This window comes from Convolutriloba macropyga, chromosome 6, assembly GCF_964194025.1.
Source record: "Convolutriloba macropyga chromosome 6, txConMacr16.3, whole genome shotgun sequence".
Lineage (NCBI taxonomy): Eukaryota > Metazoa > Xenacoelomorpha > Acoela > Convolutidae > Convolutriloba > Convolutriloba macropyga.
Window position 1 is genome coordinate 44,294,660 of NC_134473.1, and position 21,994 is coordinate 44,316,653.

Sequence of the window (21,994 nt, forward strand, 5' to 3'; positions counted from 1 at the left end):
AGAAACCAATTTGTCAAATTAAAATTACTTCCAATACTTAAAACAAACGTTTTCGAACTTTACGTTCATCGTCAGGTTAAAACTGTTTTACAAATTGTTAAAAGATAAAATGAATATGTATTTACATTTGTCTGAGATGACAATTAAAACAATTCTAGGAAACATTCTAAAAAATTCAATCGAAAATTTTTCCTTATATACAACATTTAGCCTATTTACAACACATATTTACATCTGTTATCAATTTACTTAAAAACATTCCTATTCCGGATTTTTCGATTTTGTCCATGTTCTTGTATTTTTAGGGTTATTCCGAATTCGCCCTAACCATAAGTATCCCTCTTGTGGAGGTTTTGCAAATTTCGTTTTGTCATGCACAAAATGTTTTTTGCCCTATGCATTCTCATTTAGTCAAAAATATGATTTGAACTAATATTTTAGCGTGAGTTCCCTCCCCCTATATTCGTCGCGTGTGTTTAGTGCCGGCTTCAGCTTGCTGATATATATAGCTTCGATGATCATTAGTTTTTCTACTGACCGACAGGCGTCCAGAATTCTCCATTCAATGTCATTCGTGGCGCCACGACATTCAACTAGATGTTGACCCACCTGTGAATCCTTCTTTTGATGTTCTGTTATCCTTGTGGTAACATGCCGGCTTGTTTGCCCAACATAGATGGATCCGCATCCATTACATTTAATTTCATATACCACGTGGGATTTCAGATCTCTATCAAAGGATGATTTCAAGGTGGGGAGGCACGATCTTAATTTTCGCGTTGTAAAAACTACTTGCAATTCGCATAGTTTCTTCAATTTGCTTGCGAAGTTTTGAGTGAGGTTGCCTCTGTATTGTAGAAAAATAGTTGGCTTATCATTAGATTTAGTCTTGCTTTTTTGATGCTCTTTTGGTGTTGTTCTTAATTGGTCTTTACCGCCACTTATTATTTTTTCTAGAGTCTGATTCACAATTTTTGAAGACCATTCCTCTGGCTAACATTTAAATAAAGCAGATTGACAAACAATATCTAACAAATGTTTGCTGGAATTACTTCGAAAATTGTTACTCTGAAGTCAACTCCTGTTCTTGGACCTTGCTCTGCAATTGTGGCAGCTGTAACGCAATTCAGAAAGTGGTCAACTCTACCCCTCAATGATGGGTGCAAACCCTTGTGCACACTACACAGAAGCCTAAACTCTCTCTCTGTCAATTCGAATAACTTCAATTTTATTCCAAGTGTTTCTCTCACCCACTAGTTGCATCCATTTTCATCAATGTAATATGTTTCACTTTCTGTCAGATTTGATGGAAATGGTCGATAATAATGATCTGCCCGTCTTTCTCGCTGATTTCGGAGCCCAAGTTAGTGGTCTAACCGAGAAACTTCTGACCCGCGAATTGGACATTGTGAAGCAATCCAAGGAGTGCAAGGCGATTAAGAACAGCTGCGAAAGCTTTTTGACCGAGTTAGAGTCAAGCTTAATGGATCTACAGAAGAAATGCATATTTTTGTCTTTAGTGTTTTTAGACAACCTGAACCCCTCTGTCAATGATATTAATTTATCTTGTGAAAACTTGAAAGATTCTGTCCGTGTTCTGTACTCTGTGGTTTCAAATTGCCCTATGTCAATCGGACGCACTTTGCTAAACAACTGGAATCTATTCCTGCGCAATGTGTGTCAAAGTTTAGTGGAATTTGTAAATTCATTATCAAAATCTGTGGCAGCAAGCGACAGCAGTCAAGTGAAAGCTAGCATTGGGAAATTATGTCACGATGTCGGGGGGATATCAAAAATCTCCAAAACCAACATGCAGGCAGCACGCATCTCAGTGCAATCCAGGTAGCCTCATTGTAAACAACATAAAAGTATTATCCCGTGCGCTGTCTTCCCAGCATTTTTTAGTTTCTTGTGTCATAGGGCAGAATAACAAGACTTCATAATGACTCTTTGACACAAAAATGGTATGCTGATGATGGTAGCGTCGTCGGTAAGTTAAAAGATATCAGGGCACTCTTCGACAAGCTCACTGAGCTCGGTCCCAAGTATGGATATCTTGTCAATCCTCCGAAGTGGCAGTTGATAATTAATCCAGGAGGCGAGCGCCAAGCGTCAACTGTGTTTGCAGGCACAAATGTGGAAATCACGCAGGGCGCTCGAGTCCTGGGATCAGTTATCGGAAGCTCTGAGGCCAGTAAAAATTTCCTGAAAGATGCAGAAACTAAATACACAAAAAGTTTAGACAGACTTGGTCAATTTGCTCTCACCTCTCCCCAGAATGCCTATGCATGTTTGACGAAGGGGGTTCAACAGAAGTTGAGCTTCCTCTCGCGTACTACACCTTCCATGGACGGGGTTCTGGACAAGGTGGAGGAGCGGCTTGGCCGAGTCATACCGAACATCGTCGGCAAAGAAGTAATCCAAGAGGAAAGAGAACTTTTTTCTCTCCCTCTCAGAATGGGTGGGCTTAACATCGCTCTCCCACAAGATCTTCACAAAAATCTTGAGCAATCAGTTGAACTCTCAAGACCATTGGCGTCATTCAATAATATTCAACAATGTGAAGTAGAGCAAACCAAGATCAGTCTCAGACAGAAAGCAGACAATCAACGTGAACTCATCTCGAAAAATCCAGAATAGAAAACAATCTACCAGAAATGAAGTATACCATCCAGCTGGCCTCGGAGAAAGGAGCATCAGGTTGGCTTAACGCGCTTCCGTTGTCCAAACATGGTTTTGACCTCACGAAGACTGAGTTCCGTGATGGAATAGCACTTCCCTACACCTGGGAAGCGAAGAACACGCCAGCCATATGCCCATGCGGGAAAGAATTCAGCCTCACCCATGCCCTCCATTGCGCCAAAGGCGGTTATACGCACCTACGACACAACGAAATTAGAGATGTGTTTGCAAACCTGATGGATGACGTTTGCCACGATGTACAGATAGAGCCAAAACTTCAGTCGCTCGATGGAGAAATTTTCTCGAGTAATTCCACCACGACTGACGATGACGCTCGACTGGACATCAAGGCAAACGGTCTGTGGGGCTCCCGCTTTAATCGCACTTTCTTCGATGTGAAGATTTTCAACCCTCATGCGAAGAGCTGCCCTAAGACCATAAAAGATGCATACAAATATCACGAGAGCATCAAGCGAAATAAGTACGAAGAGCGAATCCGCGAAACCGAACACAGCAGCTTCAATGCACTGGTTTTTGCTTGTTCGGGTGGTGCAGGTCCATCAGCATCGCGCGTTATGAAACAACTCGCAACCAAGATCAGCGAAAAACGCGGAGAGCCGTACGCCGACACTATAAGCTACATCCGAACGAAAATCAGCTTCGCACTTCTGAGGAGCTGTGTTCTCTGCTTGAGGGGATGTCGTGCCCTCAAGCCTCGTGTTCTCAGTGAGACTTCGATTAGCGCCGTCGTGGAGGAGGGAAGGCTGCACTGAGTGTTTGGCTGCTTATCTTTATTCATTTGCTTATTCATTTTTATTTTAATCCTTTCATTCTAGTTCCCTATGTGTGCTATATATATATATATATATATATATATATATAGGTGCTTTCCTCTCCACTTATTTATTTTTGTGACTGGGCCGTCTTTACACTGTCTGGAGGGGAACAGCTTGGAGTGCAGCATCCGGCTACTAAGTGCTACTCATCATGCCCTATTTTTCGACCTACATCCATCGATGCCGGATGGTGTACACGGCCCTTTTTAAAGCTTGCGTGGCTGGAATTTAAATTATAAATTTCTATTACAAGTCTTTGCCAACCACGAAATACAAATTTTACAAGTTTTCGAAATGGGCACCTAAAAAAGCCCATGCCTGCTTTGTAACGGGAGGGGAACAATTGCCCCCCCCCGTGTACGAACCAGGCAAATCTACTGCTCATATCCTATGGTTTCTATCAAAGCATTGTTGTGCTTGATCTTAAGCATTAGTAGCATATAATACCTACGTAAAGAAAGGGGGTTATCATTCGATCCTTAACCATAGTAGTAGTAGTGGTAGTAGTAGCTGTAGCCTAACTTGAAAATGGTCCATTTTTGTCCCATTTTCAAGTTTGGCTACAGAAAAGCATTACCCAAATTCAAGTGCCCATTTTCAATTCCAGTTTTGTGATGCCCAAATTCCAGTTCCCAAAATGAGACCAAATTTGAGTTTGGCCCGATGCCCATTTTCATATCTAGTCATATGACTAGTATGACTAGAATAAAAATAGGTTATAATTGGTTTTGTGTCGCGGCCAATTGATTGTTCGAACTTAAAACACTTCATTTGCAACTGAACGGCATAAATCAACTCCAGAAAACAAATAAAATCCTCCAAGTTTTAAACAAATCAAAGGATTTCGCAACTCGAAAACACTTAATTTTTATTATATTGTGATACCAATTTTCTCCAAGCCGTTCACAGGCAGAATTGTTAACTATCCTGTGGATAAGGAGGTGTTTTGAAAAAATGGAGCGGCCAAAGACTTTGTCTTTAAGCAAAAAAAATCAACTTGAAAAAAATTAGGGGATCATTTCGAGTTGAGGGCTCTGGCCTTCAACTCGGGGTAATCCCCTATGTTGTTTGACCCCCCTAGAAATCCCATTTTATGGCCGTTATTTTAGGCCCATGTTTGTTTCCTGTAATTAACCCCTAAACAGGCGATGGACTTAAAGAAAATTGAAATACGCAAAAAAAATTTTAAAAGCTCCGGAAATCGCAACTCTAAAACACTTCATTTTTTTTATATTGTGATACCAATCTTCTCCAAGCCGTTCACAGGCACAATTGTTAATTATGCTGCATTTGAGGAGGTGTTTTGAAAAAATTGGAGGGGCCAAAGACTTTGACTTTAAGCAAAAAAAATCAATTTGAAAAAAAATAGGGGATCATCTCGAGTTGAGGGCTGTGGCCTTCAACTCGGTGTGATCCATTATTTTTTTGACCCCCCTAGAAATCCCATTTTTTTCGTTATATTAAGCCCATGTTTGTTTCCGGTAATTAACCCCTAAACAGGCGATGGACTTAGAGAAAATTGAAATCCGCAAAAAAAATTTAAAAGCTACGGATTTCGCAACTCTAAAACACTTAATTTTTATTATATTGTGATACCAATCTTCTCCAAGCCGTTCACAGGCAGAATTGTTAACTATCCTGTGGATGAGGAGGTGTTTTGAAAAAATGGAGCGGCCAAAGACTTTGACTTTAATCAAGAAAATCAAATTGAAAAAAAATAATAGGGTATCATATCGAGTTGAGGGCTCTGGCCTTCAACTCGGGGTAATCCCCTATTTTTTGACCCCCTAGAAATCCCATTTTATGTCCGTTAATATAAGCCCGTGTTTGTTTCCGGTAATTAATCCCTAAACAGGCGATGTACTTAAAGAAAATTGAAATCCGCAAAAAATTTCTTGAAAAGCTCCGGATTTCGCAACTCTAAAACACTTAATTTTTATTATATTGTGATACCAATCTTCTCCAAGCCGTTCACAGGCAGAATTGTTAGCTATCCCGTGGATGAGGAGGTGTTTTGAAAAAATTGGAGGGGCCAAAGACTTTGACTTTAAGCCAAAAAATCAATTAGAAAAAAAATAGGGGATCATCTCGAGTTGAGGGCTCGGGCCTTCAATTCGGGATGATCCCCTACTTTTTTGACCCCCCTAAAAATCCCATTTTTTTTCGATATATTAGGCCCATGTTTGTTTCCGGTAATTAACCCCTAAACAGGCGATGGACTTAGAGAAATTTGAAATCCGCAAAAAAAATTTAAAAGCTCCGGATTTTGCAACTCTAAAACACTTAATTTTTATTTTATTGTGATACCAATCTTCTCCAAGCCGTTCACAGGCAGAATTGTTAACTATCCTGTGGATGAGGAGGTGTTTTGAAAAAATGGAGCGGCCAAAGACTTTGACTTTAATCAAGAAAATCAAATTGAAAAAAAAATAATAGGGGATCATATCGAGTTGAGGGCTCTGGCCTTCAACTCGGGGTAATCCCCTATTTTTTTGACCCCCTAGAAATCCCATTTTATGTCCGTTAATATAAGCCCGTGTTTGTTTCCGGTACTTAATCCCTAAACAGGCGATGTACTTAGAGAAAATTGAAATCCGCAAAAATTTTTTTGAAAAGCTCCGGATTTCGCAACTCTAAAACACTTAATTTTTATTATATTGTGATACCAATCTTCTCCAAGCCCTTCACAGTCAGAATTGTTAACTATCCTCTGGATGAGGAGGTGTTTTGAAAAAAATTGCGTGGCCAAAGACTTTGACTTTAAGCGAAAAAATCAAATTGAGAAAAAAGTAGGGGATCATATCGAGTTGAGGGCTCTGGCCTTCAACTCGGGGTAATCCCCTATTTTTTTGACCCCTAGAAATCCTATTTTATGTCCGTGAATATAAGCCAATGTTTGTTTCCGGTAATTAGCCCCTTAACCGGCGATGTACTTAGAGAAAATTGAAATCCGCAAAAAAAATTTTAAAAGCTCCGGATTTTGCAACTCTAAAACACTTAATTTTTATTATATTGTGATACCAATCTTCTCCAAGCCATTCACAGGCAGAATTGTTAACTATCCCGTGGATGAGGAGGTGTTTTGAAAAAAAAATGGAGGGGCCAAAGACTTTGACTTTAGGCCAAAAAATCAATTAGAAAAAAATAGTGGATCATCTCGAGTTGAGATTAATTAAAGCTGCCCGAACAAGTGACTTAGCTAAATAAAATTTTCCCTTCAGTTTTCAGTTTGAAAGATTTTAGTGTTGAAGACATCTCAATGTCAGTCCGACTTCCCCTAATTTCAGTTTCTGACAGGAATTTTTACATAAAATACCGTCAACATTAGACATTAGCAAGTCACGTGAACCAAGCGTTCTGCCTCCTGAATATCCTGTCATCTTTAAAATAATGGTAATGTCGATGACATTGGTAATGGACTCTTCGGAAAAATACCAGATTTAATAGCTAGAATCTCCACTCGCATCAAGAATTGTTTCTGCAATTTTCATATACACCTGAATTTGACGAAAGTTCAAAGCCTACCCCACTCGCCCAAAAATCTGAGAAGCAAACAGAAAATCATTTCAAAGCACAAATTATATCGGAGAAATTTTTACGCGAAATCCTATCAACATTAGACAGTACTAATTCTTGCTGTACAGGTGTATCTCATGCATTCTATCGTTATACACTGGAAAATTAGTAGTGTCCGATTTTTGTGATGGAGTCTTCGGAAACATACCAGATTTAATAGCTAGAATCTCCACTCGCATCAAATGTTTGCAGTTTTCATACATCTGAATTTGAAGAAAGTTCAAAGCCTACCCCACATAACCATAAGCTGAGATGCAAACAGAAAATTAGTTCAAAGCTGTCACAACAAGTGACTTAGCTAAATGAAATCTTGCCTTCAGTTTTCAGTTTGAAAGGTTTTAATGTTGAAGACATGAATGTCAATCTGACATCCCCAAATTTCAGTTTCTGGCAGGAATTTTTACATGAAATACCGTCATAATTAGACATTAGCAAGTCATGTGAATCAAGCTTTCTGCCTCCTGCATATTCGATCATCTTAAAAAATTTGGTAATGTCTATGGCATTAGTAATGGAGTCTTCGGAAACACCAGATGTAGTAGCTAGAACCTCTACTCGCATCAAGGAATGTTTCTGCAGTTTTCATATAGATCTGAATTTGAAGAAAGTTCAGAGCCTACCCCACATATCCAGAAGGTGAGAGGCAAACAAAAAATTAGTTAAAGCTGCCCGAACAAGTGACTTAGCTAAATGAAATTTTCCCTTCAGTTTTCAGTTTGAAAGCTTTTAATGTTGAAGACATCTCAATGTCAGTCCGACTTCCCCTAATTTCAGTTTCTGACAGGAATTTCTACATGAAATACCGTCAACATTAGACATTAGCAAGTCACGTGAACCAAGCGTTCTGCCTCCTGCATATCCTATCATCTTAAAAATTTTGGTAATGTCTAAGCCATTAGTAATGGAAACTTCGGAAACATACCAGATTTGATAGCTAGAATCTCCACTCGCATCATGAAATGTTTCTGCAGTTTTCATATACTTCTTAATTTGAAGAAAGTTCAAAGCCTACCCCACATAACCAGAAGTTGAGAGGCAAACAGAAAATTAGTTCAAAGCTGCCAGAACAAGTGACTTAGCTAAATGAAATCTTTCCGTCAGTTTTAGTTTGAAAGATTTTAGTGTTGAAGACATCTCAATATCAGTCCGACTTCCCCTAATTTCAGTTTCTGACAGGAATTTTTACATAAAATACCGTCAACATTAGACATTAGCAAGTCACGTGAACCAAGCGTTCTGCCTCCTGAATATCCTATCATCTTTAAAATTCTGGTAATGTCTATGACATTGGTAATGGAGTCTTCGGAAACATACCAGATTTAATAGCTAGAATCTCCACTCGCATCAAGAAATGTTTGCAGTTTTCATACATCTGAATTTGAAGAAAGTTCATAGCCTACACCACATAACCAGAAGCTGAGAAGCAAACAGAAAATTTATTCAAAGCTGCCACAACAAGTGACTTCGCTAAATGAAATCTTGCCTTCGGTTTTCAGTTTAAAAGGTTTTAATGTTGAAGACATCAACGTCAATCTGACATCCCCAAATTTCAGGTTCTGGCAGGAATTTTTACATGAAATACCGTCATTATTAGACATTTGCAAGTCATGCGAATCAAGCGTTCTGCCTCCTGCATATCCGATCATCTGAAAAATTTTGGTAATGTCTATGGCATTAGTAATGGAGTCTTCGGAAACACCAGATGTAGTAGCTAGAACCTCTACTCGCATCAAGGAATGTTTCTGCAGTTTTCATATAGATCTGAATTTGAAGAAAGTTCAGAGCCTACCCCACATATCCAGAAGGTGAGAGGCAAACAAAAAATTAGTTAAAGCTGCCCGAACAAGTGACTTAGCTAAATGAAATTTTCCCTTCAGTTTTCAGTTTGAAAGATTTTAATGTTGAAGACATCTCAATGTCAGTCCGACTTCCCCTAATTTCAGTTTCTGACAGGAATTTTTACATGAAATACCGTCAACATTAGACATTAGCAAGTCACGTGAACCAAGCGTTCTGCCTCCTGAATATCCTATCATCTTTAAAATTTTGGTAATGTTTATGACATTGGTAATGGAGTCTTCGGAAACATACCGGATTTAATAGCTAGAATCTCCACTCGCATCAAGAAATGTTTCTGCAGTTTTCATATACTTCTGAATTTGAAGAAAGTTCAAAGCCTACCCCACATAACCAGAAGGTGAGAGGCAAAGAGAAAATTAGTTCAAAGCTGCCAGAACAAGTGACTTAGCTAATTGGAATCTGCCCGTCAGTTTTCAGTTTGAAAGGTTTTAGTGTTGAAGACATCAATGTCAATCCGACTTCCCCAAATTTCAGTTTCTCGCAGAAATTTTTAAATAAAATACCGTCAACATTTGACATTAGCAAGTCTTGTGAACCAAGCGTTCTGTGCCCTGCATATCCTATCATCTTAAAAATTTTGGTAATGTCTAAGCCATTAGTAATGGAAACTTCGGAAACATACCAGATTTAATAGCTAGAATCTCTACTCGCATCAAGAAATGTTAGTTTTCATATAGATCTGAATTTGAAGAAAGTTCAAAGCCTACCCCACATAACCAGAAGGTGAGAGGCAAAGAGAAAATTAGTCCAAAGCTGTCAGAACAAGTGACTTAGATAATTGGAATCTGCCCGTCAGTTTTCAGTTTGAAAGGTTTTAGCGTTGAAGACATCAATGTCAATCCGACTTCCACGAATTTTTAGATAAAATACCGTCAACATTAGAAATTAGCAAGTCACGTGAACCAAGCGTTCTGCCTCCTGCATATCCTATCATCTTAAAATTTGGTAATGTCTATGACATTGGTAATGGAATCTCAACAGTAGACATTATAAAGTCAGGTGGAAGATGTGGTGTACCTCATGCATTCTGTCGTAATAGCTTAAAAATATCGGTGATGTCTGTGACATTGGTAAGGGAGCCTCCAGAAAAATACGAACTTAATATCTAGAGTCTTTACTTGCCTGAAGAAATGTTGCTGCAATCTTCATACATCTGAACATTTGAAGAAATTTCAAAGCCTACCCCACATACTCAAAAGTGCAGATGCAAACAGAAAATTAATTCAAAGCCGCGAGAACAATTAACTACGCTATATGAAGTCTTGAATTCAGTTTGAAAGAAGATTATAGTATTGAAGTCATCAATATTGTCAATCCGACTTTCACAAATTTCAACGAATTTTTTGCACGAAATCCTATCAACCTTACTTTAACATTTCTGGTGGAACAGACGGTGTACCTCGTGCATTCTGTCGTAATGCACTAATAAATTGGTATTGTCTGATTTTTGTTATGGAGCCTTCGGAAATGTACCACATTTACTATCTAGAGTTTCTACTAGCATCAAGAAATGTTTCTGCAATTTTCATATACATCTGATTTTGATTCATATACATCTCAAAGCCTAGCGCACATAATCAAAAGCTCAGGAACAAACAGAAAGTTATTTCTAAGCCGCCAGAACAAGTGACTAAGCTAAATGAATCAGTTCTCAGTTTGAAATGTTGAAGTATCGAAGAGATCATTGTCAATCCGACTTTTCCAAATTGCAGTGTCTCGAAGGAGTTTTTACGCAAAATACCATCAATATTAGACATTAGCAAGTCACGTGAATCAAGCGTTCTGGCTCCTGAATATCCTATCATCTTTAAAATTTTGGTAATGTCTATGACATTGGTAATGGAGTCTTCGGAAACATACCAGATTTAATAGCTAGAATCGCCACTCGCATCAAGAAATGTTTCTGCAATTTTCATATACACCTGAATTTGACGCGAAAGTTCAAAGCCTACCCCACTCGCTCAAATATCTGAGAAGCAAACAGAAAATTATTTCAAAGCACAAATTATATCGAAGAAATTTTTACGCGAAATCCTATCAACATTAGACAGTACTAATTCTTGCTGAACAGGTGTATCTCATGCATTCTATCGTTATACACTGGAAAATTAGTAGTGTCCGATTTTTGTGATGGAGTCTTCGGAAACATACCAGATTTAATAGCTAGAATCTCTACTCGCATCAAGAAATGTTTGCAGTTTTCATACATCTGAATTTGAAGAAAGTTCAAAGCCTACCCCACATAACCAGAAGCTGAGAGGCAAACAGAAAATTAGTTCAAAGCTGCCACAACAAGTGACTTAGCTAAATGAAATCTTGCCTTCAGTTTTCAGTTTGAAAGGTTTTAATGTTGAAGACATGAATGTCAATCTGACATCCCCAAATTTCAGTTTCTGGCAGGAATTTTTACATGAAATACCGTCATAATGAGACATTAGCAAGTCATGTGAATCAAGCTTTCTGCCTCCTGCATATGCGATCATCTTAAGAAATTTGGTAATGTCTATGGCATTAGTAATGGAAACTTCGGAAACATACCAGATTTAATAGCTAGAATCTCTACTCGCATCAAGAAAAGTTTCTGCAGTTTTGATATAGATCTGAATTTGAAGAAAGTTCAAAGCCTAACACACATAACCAGAAGGTAAGAGGCAAACAGAAAACTAGTTCTAAGCTGCCAGAACCAGTGACTTAGCTAAATGAAATCTTCCCTTCAGTTTTCGGTTTGAAAGGTTTTAGCGTTGAAGACATCAATGTCAATCCGACTTCCACGAATTTTTAGATAAAATACCGTCAACATTAGAAATTAGCAAGTCACGTGAACCAAGCGTTCTGCCTCCTGCATATCCTATCATCTTAAAATCTTTGGTAATGTCTATGACATTGGTAATGGAATCTCAACAGTAGACATTATAAAGTCAGGTGGAAGATGTGGTGTACCTCATGCATTCTGTCGTAATAACTTAAAAGTATCGGTGATGTCTGTGACATTGGTAAGGGAGCCTTCAGAAAAATACGAACTTTAATATCTAGAGTCTTTACTTGCCTGAAGAAATGTTGCTGCAATCTTCATACATCTGAACATTTGAAGAAATTTCAAAGCCTACCCCACATACTCAAAAGTGCAGATGCAAACAGAAAATTAATTCAGAGCCGCGAGAACAATTAACTACGCTATATGAAGTCTTGAATTCAGTTTGAAAGAAGATTATAGTATTGAAGTCATCAATATTGTCAATCCGACTTTCACAAATTTCAACGAATTTTTTGCACGAAATCCTATCAACTTTACTGTAACGTTTCTGGTCGAACAGACGGTGTACCTCGTGCATTCTGTCCTAATGCACTAAGAAATTGGTATTGTCTGATTTTTGTTATGGAGCCTTCGGAAATGTACCACATTTACTATCTAGAGTTTCTACTAGCATCAAGAAATGTTTCTGCAATTTTCATATACATCTGATTTTGATTCATATACATCTCAAAGCCTAGCGCACATAATCAAAAGCTCAGGAACAAACAGAAAGTTATTTCTAAGCCGCCAGAACAAGTGACTAAGCTAAATGAATCAGTTCTCAGTTTGAAATGTTGAAGTATCGAAGAGATCATTGTCAATCCGACATTTCCAAATTGCAGTGTCTCGAAGGAGTTTTTACGCAAAATACCATCAGTATTAGACGTTAGCAAGTCATGTGAACCAAGCGTTCTGCCTCCTGCATATCCTATCACTTTGAAAATTTTGGTAATGTATATGGCATTGGAAATGGAGCGTCCGGAAAAGTACCAAGTTTAATATATAGTCTACTCGCATCAAGAAATATTACTACAATCTTCATACATCTGAAAATTGGGACATTTTTCAAGTCAAAGTTCTGAAAGCGCTGGGAACAATATATAATATATATTTTGGTGTCATATGCACGTTCTCGTTTAGGGTGAAGAAAAGTCTTTGAAAGGCCAAAATGTGGCGACAAAACGGTGTGATAATAAAGATTGTGCGGCGAATTTTTGTGAATACCAAATCTGTTAGTTGTTAGTTTTGGATTTAGTTTGGCGTTGGTAGAGGACGCGTTGGAGGAGTTAGTTGCTGCCGATTTTCCTGTGCGGTCCGCCTCGACTGCAAGTGGAGATATGTGCAACATGACTGATCTATTGGAGAGATTGGGTTGTGGGAATAGTGTTGCCGCGTTGTCTATGCCAATGATGACGTCGCAAGATACAACGGCTGCAGATAACGAAGGGACAGCAGGAGGTGGAGGAATTAGTGGTCTTGCTGACGAGTTTGTCGATCTGGAGTCTATTTTATCAGACGAGGAACTCAGACAGCTGATGCAAATTGCAGTTGGAATGGTCAAGACAGTGAGAGCGTGTCTTAAGAAGGCATGCAGTGAACTACAACAAGCAGCAACAGCTGCTGAGATGACAAAAGAACGAGTCGACCAAATAGTGGACTGCTGCAACAAGGTATTGCTAGTAATGTTCCTTTTCCATTATATAAGACACACCCACACACAAACACTTACGCGCAGACACGCACACACGAACACCCACACACACACACACACACACACACACACACGTGCGCGGACACACGCACGCACAGGTACACACAAACACACTCGCGCACACAGACGCACAAAAACGCACACACATGCGCGCACGCAGACGTAGAAAAACACACGCGCACCTACACACGCGCACACACAACAAACACACACATATACCCGCAAACAGTACAAAAATGCAGACACGAAAACGCACACTCACGCAAGGGCACACATACACGCGCACGCACGCGCGTACAGATACAGGCGAAAAGACGCGTGTACGCACACAGGCAGACTCATAGGGTTTTGACTTTGGTCAACAGTTTGTCAGGCAGCGTTTTGACATTGCTGAGACTTGCTTTTTTAGCTTTGCTGCGTAGGTTGCCACAGTCGGTTTTTTGACATCGGTCTACGCGCTTGCGGGTCTTTTTAATAGCGGCACAGCGATAGCTGGGGCTATTATTGTTCTTCTCAAGAATTGAATTGTATTGGGGCGCTGTCTTTTTTTTTCAGATCTGTCCACACATTTTTGAAGTCAAATTGGAGTAGTGATTTTGGTCACGCCGAAACAGGAAGTGGAGCAAAAAAGTTTCGCGGCGAGTAAGTGGAGCGAAAAAGTTGGAGCGAGTGGTTTTGCGGCGTGAAACTTTTTCACTCTAATTTTGAAGTAGAGTGAGAAAACGGTGTTTGAACAAAAATGCGCTTTCTCGCTAGTGATTTTTGGTTCACATGCTGCAGTTTAACTTTGATTTGCTGTTTTTTGTTTGTTTTTGTGATCTGATTTTTTAGAAATGGTTTTCCCAATTCACTCATAGTCCGTTCTAGGTCTAGTTTTTTGTTTAGTCAATGAAAATTCTTTTAATTGTACGTCAGGACTTGTCCTGCTATGTTTTTTTATTTCGTCGTCAAGATTTTTGTTGCGACCATATGACGTCAACCACTTTTTGTTCATTCGTTCACGCAATTTCAATTGAAGTGCGTGCGTGACGTCATTTTTTGCTGTTAGTGGAGCGAGTTTTTTTGTTCATTCGCGTGATTAAATTTTTGGTCCCACGTGACTTACCTCACTCTCAAAAATGACTTTCTCACGTTGAAATTGAATTTATTTACTTTAATTCAAAGAGATAAGGTCAAGTGAACATGTGTCACTCGAAATGAAGGTTATTTGAGAGCAGCCAATAGAAGCAGCAAAACTAATACAGACTCTTAACCAAAATAAAACATCTCAGCCTTCAATGAAAAAACTAATTTTTTTGGGCTGTCTTTTTTTACTGTTTTTTTTAGACTGCAGATCTACGAAGGTATTGCGGCTATTTTCTGGCAATCTGCCAACTATGTTCAGTAATTTTCTAACACGCTGCGCAGAATTTTTCCTACGTGGTACCTGCCTGCTTCAGATGTCACCAACTTGTGATGAGTTTGTGTTGGCTCTGTATCCTCCGAGGAGAGCGACATTGTTGGAGTCCGAAGCAAAATGTCTCGCAGTTGCCATGCGCAACTTGATATCTGCCATTTGTGGTGTAGAAAACGGTAAGACTTTCACGGCTGAACCAAGTGAATGACTATAAGATACCGCCTCCTCTTCCTACTTCCCTTCTCTAACCTCTCCTTCCCTCCCGAAGTTCATTGCTGTTCTCTTTCTCAGCTCTCTATGCTCGCTCCTCCTTATAACATTGTAAGATGGAAGAGTTGAACTTTTTATTTTGATATACTTAAATCTAAAAGATTCTTTAGATAACTTAAATACTCATCTCATATTTTACTCACAGGCTATCATTTAGCCGCTCTCTTTTTTGAACAATCCATGAATTGGATTGTATTGGTGCTCTGTTTTATGACTCGAAGAGCAGTATTGGTTTCTACAGGTTTTTTGTTTCGAAGATGAGTGTTGGTATACTACAGGTTTTTTGCCACCTAAAGAAAGCTTGTTTGGACTTTAACATTAGCTTAATTTCTAATATGTAATTAGGAACTGCTGATGGTAATGTTCAAGGTCGAAAGGCTATTTTGAGATATTTTGTTTCCACAATTCCTCTACCTTATTAAAAAAAACAGACACCCTTTCACATACCTGCCCCCCCCACCCCACCAAACTGCCCCCATTACTCCCCAACCCCTTACCTCCACACTAATGGGTAGATGGCACTTCCAGGTGTCGTACAGAATCAGATGTGTAAGGTAATAAAAATACAACTTAGTAAATTTCTTTACTTGACACATTATCTGATTCTGTACTACACCTGGATGTGCCGTCTACCACAGATAATGTGCGAAGTAATAAAATGAACTAAATTATATTGAAAATAGAAAACGCGTAGATGGCAGGTCCAGATGTAGTACAGAATCATATAGTGTAATTAGATAACGTGGAAAGTAATAAAATTTACTAAATTGTAATCTATTACTTTACACAGTAGTATATAACAGCTACTCGTAAGGACAGGTGGTTATCCTTCGATACTTAAGCATGGAATATTATCTGGTGGTTAAGTGGGAATAGGATTGGCTGGACTTTGAATCGTTCTACCCGGCCGCCATTAACTCTTTGACTCTCGCTTTCAAAACACCTAAACGAATTTTGCACTACGTGTTAAAATTGTTCCATGTCTGTTTTCTCTACTGACTGTAGTAGAATCACATTGGGATAAAAAGGTTTTTGTAAAAATGAGTGCGCGATGAATTTCGAAAGAGTGCGCGATGAATTAAAAAAGATTATTCAGAATGTGGCAAAATATTCTACTTTTTGCAATAATAATGATAGATCATTGTATAGTATTGATGCTGGCGCTGGTGCAATAGCGTATGATGTTGTAATAGAAATTGAATGTTTGTCTTGGTATGTACCTAGTATTGACCATAGTAATGACAATGGCATAATTGCTCAGAAAGGATTAAATAAAAGAATAATATAGATTTCAATTGTTCTGAAAGAAAGACATGTACCTAATGACACTAACTTCTTGTTTGATCTTGGTTTGTAGAGTGGTGAGAAGATACCACAATATATAACAGTTGGTTTCGAAAATATTAATGTTAATGAACAAGTAAATGTTGCAAGTACCTTCAATATAATTGTTGCGACTGAGTGTTATTAATTGCTCTTGAACGTAGTTCATAGCAATTATTGTAAACGTGTGTGTCTTTTTTTATGGAAAATTTTTGCTTGACAATTTTGACTTTTCGAGTGACTTTTACGCCCTTGACTTTTTGCATTTCGCGTGATCTAAAATTCTCTCTCAATCACAATTTCAAGCAGCTGAACTCAATTGGCGGCAATTAAATACTAAAAGTCAAATGAAAAGTGCGCCGAAACTGGTGTCATTTTTTACTTTAAATCTTAATAGTGGTATATGTTAACCTCTGTGGTTATTTGAAGCCGACTATAGAACTTCTTAGTCCCATTTAGGCTCCCCCCCGACTGAAGACAGGCTGCAATTGATCAGAGCTTCCACTAGTCGTTCAAGAGCAATTCTTCCGACGTTTAGTCGGTTATGTTTGTAAGATTGGTGGTGAGTTTTATCCTGAAGATAGGATGAATTATTGGAGTAATAATTATAGTGAGATGTTAAGAGATAGATAGTGAATTTCAATAAATATTATAATGGATTAGCTGATAATATTAAACCATATAAATCATAGAACAATTAAAAGTTGTTTTTGTTCCGACCCCACTTTTGGGGGAAGGAACTATATACTCAAATGGGTTTTTTGTTGCGACAATTTTAGCCGATCGATGTATTCATCGTAGAGAAATGTTTGTGGTATCATTAAAAAGGTCGTCCACCATAGAGTTCCCAATTAAAAAGATTTTTTTGAATTTCTTTTATTTCGAGGACACGTGATATTTTTTGTGTTAACACGTGATTTTGCGTGAACACGTGATATTTGGCATGATTTTGCTCACTTTTTGGGGAATTTTCGTTCAAATTGATTTTTTCTATAAAAATAGTATTTCAAAATTATATTTCGCGCCACAAAATGAATCAGTTTCGTGTTCCTAATAGACAAAAGGCAATAAAAAGACTAGTTTTGGTCTCATAGAGCAGTTTACTATAAAAAAATTCGAATTCTAATTGAGAGCTCCTTTTCAGAAAACGTTTCATATTTTTTATAAGTCACCTAGAAGCCTTTCACTTTTCATATCGAGGTTCCATTAATGAAAAGCCTCATTTACAGTCAAATGAAGCCAGATGAACGAGGGCCCAATGAACGTTTTCAAGATCAATTCTCATGTTTTTTTGGCTTCGACTCTGAGTTTTTGTACCTTTAATTGAGATTTTGATTTTCTTTTTTAGGTTTTACAAAAATTTTGGAGTCCTATGGCGTAGAATCGTTGACTAAAAATGCAGCAGCTTTTGTAATGAGCATTAGTGAACCTATCTAGTGCTTTAAATGGACAGCTAATGGCTGTTAAGACATTAAAAATAAATTGTCGGAAATTTTTTTCAACGTTAACCAACCGTAAATTTATTTTCGTGAATTGTAAGTCAGTCTCAGTAATTACAGGACCCCTTTCCTTCCTACTGCAACCAAAATTAACCTGGTTAGGAGATTTGTCTTCTAACTATCGGTCATTTGTCTTCAATGCCACAAGATTTCAAAATAATTCACCACAATTTTTGGATGGTTTTGTATTATTGGTTCCTTTTGAAACCTGATCGCAGTATCTAAAAATTGATAGCTCCCATTGGCTTACAGAAGACGTTCATTGGATCATAGATAACGTTTTCAGAAAAACGTATGGTTTCAATGGCTTCGACACTTTCATTTCGCACTTTTCTACGTATGTTTTGGTTTGTGCCTATATATATATATATATATATATATATATATATATATATATATATATATATATATATATATATATATATATATATATATATTTACTGTTGTTTTCATAGTCATCAGACTTATTGTGATGTCTTATTGATTAGCTATTTGTGACAAACATCCTCGTCTTCCCATCGAGGCGTTACTGAGCGTATTGAATGATATCTGTTGAAAGCTTTTGAATTTAATGGCTCTCAAGACTTAAAAATATTTTTTTCGGAATTTTTTTCAATATTAACAAATCGTAAACTTTTGCTCGTGACTGAAAGTTAGTCTCAGTGATATCAGAACCATTTGCTTTTCTACTTCAACCAAAATTTGTCTAGTCAGCAGTTTTTTCTTCTAACTATTGGTTTTATGAATTCCATGCACGAGTTTTCATATTTGTAATTTTTGGATATTTTTCTTCGTAATTATGGTTCGTTTTGAAGTCTTATCACATTATCTTAATACTGATAGCTCCCATTGGTTTAGAGAAGGCGTTCAATGGATCAAAGGTATTGTTTCAGAGATTAGCTTATGGTCGCGACTTTTTCATCTCGCACTTTTCTACTAAATTTTTGGATTTTTCCTGTATTTATTGTTTTTATACTCAGTGACCTGTTGAAATTCCATTTGGTTAAGTTATGAATGACAAACATCATTTTCGTCCCTTGGATGCCAAGTTCAGCGTGTTTATTGGCTTTTGTTGAAATCTTGAATTTAATGGTGTTGATACTACGGGTTTTCACAAAAAATTTTGTGATTTTAATTTATTCGTTCATATTTGATGATTTTTTGAAGTCATATTGTTCGAAAGGAAGAATCCAATTGGTGTTAAAGCTTCTTTAATTGAAAACAGAAAAATTTACAAGAAATTTTTCTCAATGGCTTTTCGCTGGACAGTTTTCTCGCACATTATTTTTTTTTTATATTTGCTGTTTTGGCCTGTTTTTTTATTCTTTGTAGCCGTAATATTCCGACCGGCCTCATGAGCTTATAATTAAGCATTGAATGAATGATGTTACTCGAAGCACTCAGTTTATGGTGAATAGTCATAAAGTTTATGATATACATTTTTTCAATCTTTTCAGTTTTTGTTGCTCTTTTCATCAACTTCTAACTTGTTCTCATCATTGGGAGATCCTATCCATTTCCCTGTATTTCAGAAATTAATATGTCTACTAATATTATGTAATTACTGATGTTTTGTTTGTTGGACAAAATGCGTTTTCATAAAAGTTTTGTGGGTGGTACCTTTGTTTCTTTTTCTCTTCTTTTAGCACATTCGGTTAATAACAGATCCTAATGATTTTCAAGTGTGGCCCAAATGGACTTATTTATCTTTTAAGTATAATTTTAGCTGAATTGGTATAAAAACTGAAATAAAAATACATGTTATTCAGATAATAGATAATGATTTTAATGGCTTCAATATATTGTGTTTTCGCAATTTGTTTGTAATTTTTTGAGTTTTTCTGTAACTTTAGTCCGTTCATATGGCTTAGTCAACGAAAGACAGGCCCCGTTGGTTTTATAATGACTTTTTACTGAATTTATCAGGAAATATTTTATAAGCTAATGTTATAAGACTTTTGAAATTATTTGGTTTAAAAAATGTTGATTGATTTTTGGATTTTGCCTCATTGTTTCTTCTCTTTGTCGACTTGTACCTAGTCTCATTAAGGAAAATTTCCATCTGCTGTATAGTGAAGCAAAAGTAAGTTTGTTTAGTTAAGGTTTTAGCTGATTGCGTTTTGACATTGTTACTAGGTGCTTTTAAGTTTTAGATAGAGTTTTTGCCTTGAAATTTTTGGTTTTTTGCCTATTTTGTTGTTGGTTTATTTTTTTTCTCGTAGTCTTTTTAATGGCAGATCTCATGAGTGTTGTAATGAGGAATGGCATTATGTAATTCAATTGGTAGTTAGGTTTTGTAACGAGTTTTTCAAACAAGTATCTATTTTTGATCTCTTCATTTGGTTGACAATTAAGTCAAAAATGTAGATGAGCTCGGGTCGGAACATCATGTACGAACGCACATCAACGATCCTCCTTGTTTAATGTATGTATCTGATAGTAAATATCAGTGATCATATAGAATCACAACAGTAAAACTGATTTTTAAATTTATTGCTGCTCTTGCTGATGTTATATCTCTAGCATTAGTTTTAACTAAAAAGATTATTAGTGTTAGTAGTTATGGTATAAGATGGTTGATATTGATAGCTTGATATATTGATGTTGATGTTTTTAAATTACTCTTTAATTGAATAATAAAAACTTTAATATAATAATGAAACTTATCACAGTGTTTCCACTGATCTCAGACTGGTTTTTTGGTACTGTATACCCATTACAGTGCGTCCTATATGCAGTATCACATCATCCTTTTTAAGAACTGTGATTTTGGTTTTTTTTAATCACTTAGGTTCATAGTATTTAATCAAATCGGGGGATGTTAGTTAGGAATGAACCCCAAACACTGCGTTTGCCAAAGCAACTTAACTTGAAACAATGAATTAACCACCACACTAAGTGAGACAAAAAGTTTTAGTTTTTGGTCGACATATTTTTAGTTTTAGATTGGTTTTAAATGAAGTTGTAGTTTATGTCGACATAAGTAGTGTATAATATGTGCTATCCATGAACTTTTAAAAAATTGGTTAAAATCGCATAATTTACATGATTTTAATTTTTAAAAAATTAAAATGAAAAAGTCGGCGATTAGGTGGTTTTTCATTGTATTTTTAAAATATAAAACCATGTAAATTACATGAGTTTTTCAAAGTGGCTGTATAGCACATATTATACACTACTCACATTATACGCTACTCTCAGCTGGCTACTACAAGCCAGCCGTTTTCCGGTTGCTGAGAGCAATTCGTCCGACGTTAGTCGGTTAAATTTCCCTAATGATGTTTCCCTATGATTCAACGTCCAAACGGTGTTCAGCGGGGGTCAAAGTCGTCTATTTTCCGGCAATCTGACAGCTATGTTTATGACAGGAATTGTCTAAGTGATGCCATGCGTTGTTCAAGGGCCTTGAGTTGACTGAAGGAAAATTGAAATGGTTTTTTCCTTTAGATGAGCAGGATACTGTAATCACGGAAGGTGGTCATACGTGTCTGCAATCATTAGAATGTGGGAGTCAGCGTCAGCAGCATGAACATGCGGCGAACTTAAGTGGTTGTGGCAGTAATTCCAACAGGAGAGATAGACAAACAGAAATTCTGGAGAAAGCAGTTGAACACAACACCAGCAAACTCATAAACTTCTTAAAAGCTACCATTCACTGATTATTTATTACTTTTGTTGAGATTTATACAGTGTACCGTGGCGGTGATCTTGCAAAATTTGTAGTAATAATAGCAATTCGAATTACAGATTTTATCGTAGATTTTAATCCGTGAAGAAATAAATTGACGAGAAAAAGGCATTGCTTCAATTTCTTCAAGTTTGGTTTTTTGACCGGCCACAGGTTGACAAAATTTAGTAGAGTTCGTAAGGGCGTACTACTGTACCGTATAATGTTTTAAGAAGAGAACATTACGAATGTCTTGTCAAATTAATACGGTGTCGTATACAATTTGAAGGCTGCATTAAGGGTAAAGGGGTGCCGTATTAAAGCCTCAGCAAGATTAATAAGGTGCCGTGCTTAGGAAAGAGCCGAACAGTTGTCGGAAG

General features: G+C 37.2%; 1 protein-coding gene across 1 annotated transcript; it reads left to right on the plus strand.

Moving 5' to 3' along the window:
* The first annotated feature begins 997 nt into the window (after positions 1-997).
* On the plus strand, positions 998-21,705 carry LOC142340999 (cyclin-D1-binding protein 1 homolog). The gene is made up of 4 exons (XM_075391808.1): positions 998-1,842; positions 13,004-13,418; positions 14,899-15,031; positions 21,395-21,705. The coding sequence occupies exons 1-4, from the start codon at positions 1,283-1,285 to the stop codon at positions 21,604-21,606; spliced, it is 1,320 nt and encodes a 439-aa protein (XP_075247923.1). The 5' UTR covers positions 998-1,282; the 3' UTR covers positions 21,607-21,705.
* The last annotated feature ends 289 nt before the right edge of the window (positions 21,706-21,994 follow it).

Excerpts from the sequence above, each read along its gene's own strand:
- LOC142340999 (XM_075391808.1), top strand. The coding sequence starts at position 1,283 with ATGTTTCACTTTCTGTCAGATTTGATGGAAATGGTCGATAATAATGAT. Across the intron at positions 1,843-13,003 it reads CGCATCTCAGTGCAATCCAG|TTTGGCGTTGGTAGAGGACG; the intron begins GTAGCCTCATTG and ends TTTTGGATTTAG. Across the intron at positions 13,419-14,898 it reads TAGTGGACTGCTGCAACAAG|ATGTCACCAACTTGTGATGA; the intron begins GTATTGCTAGTA and ends TGCCTGCTTCAG.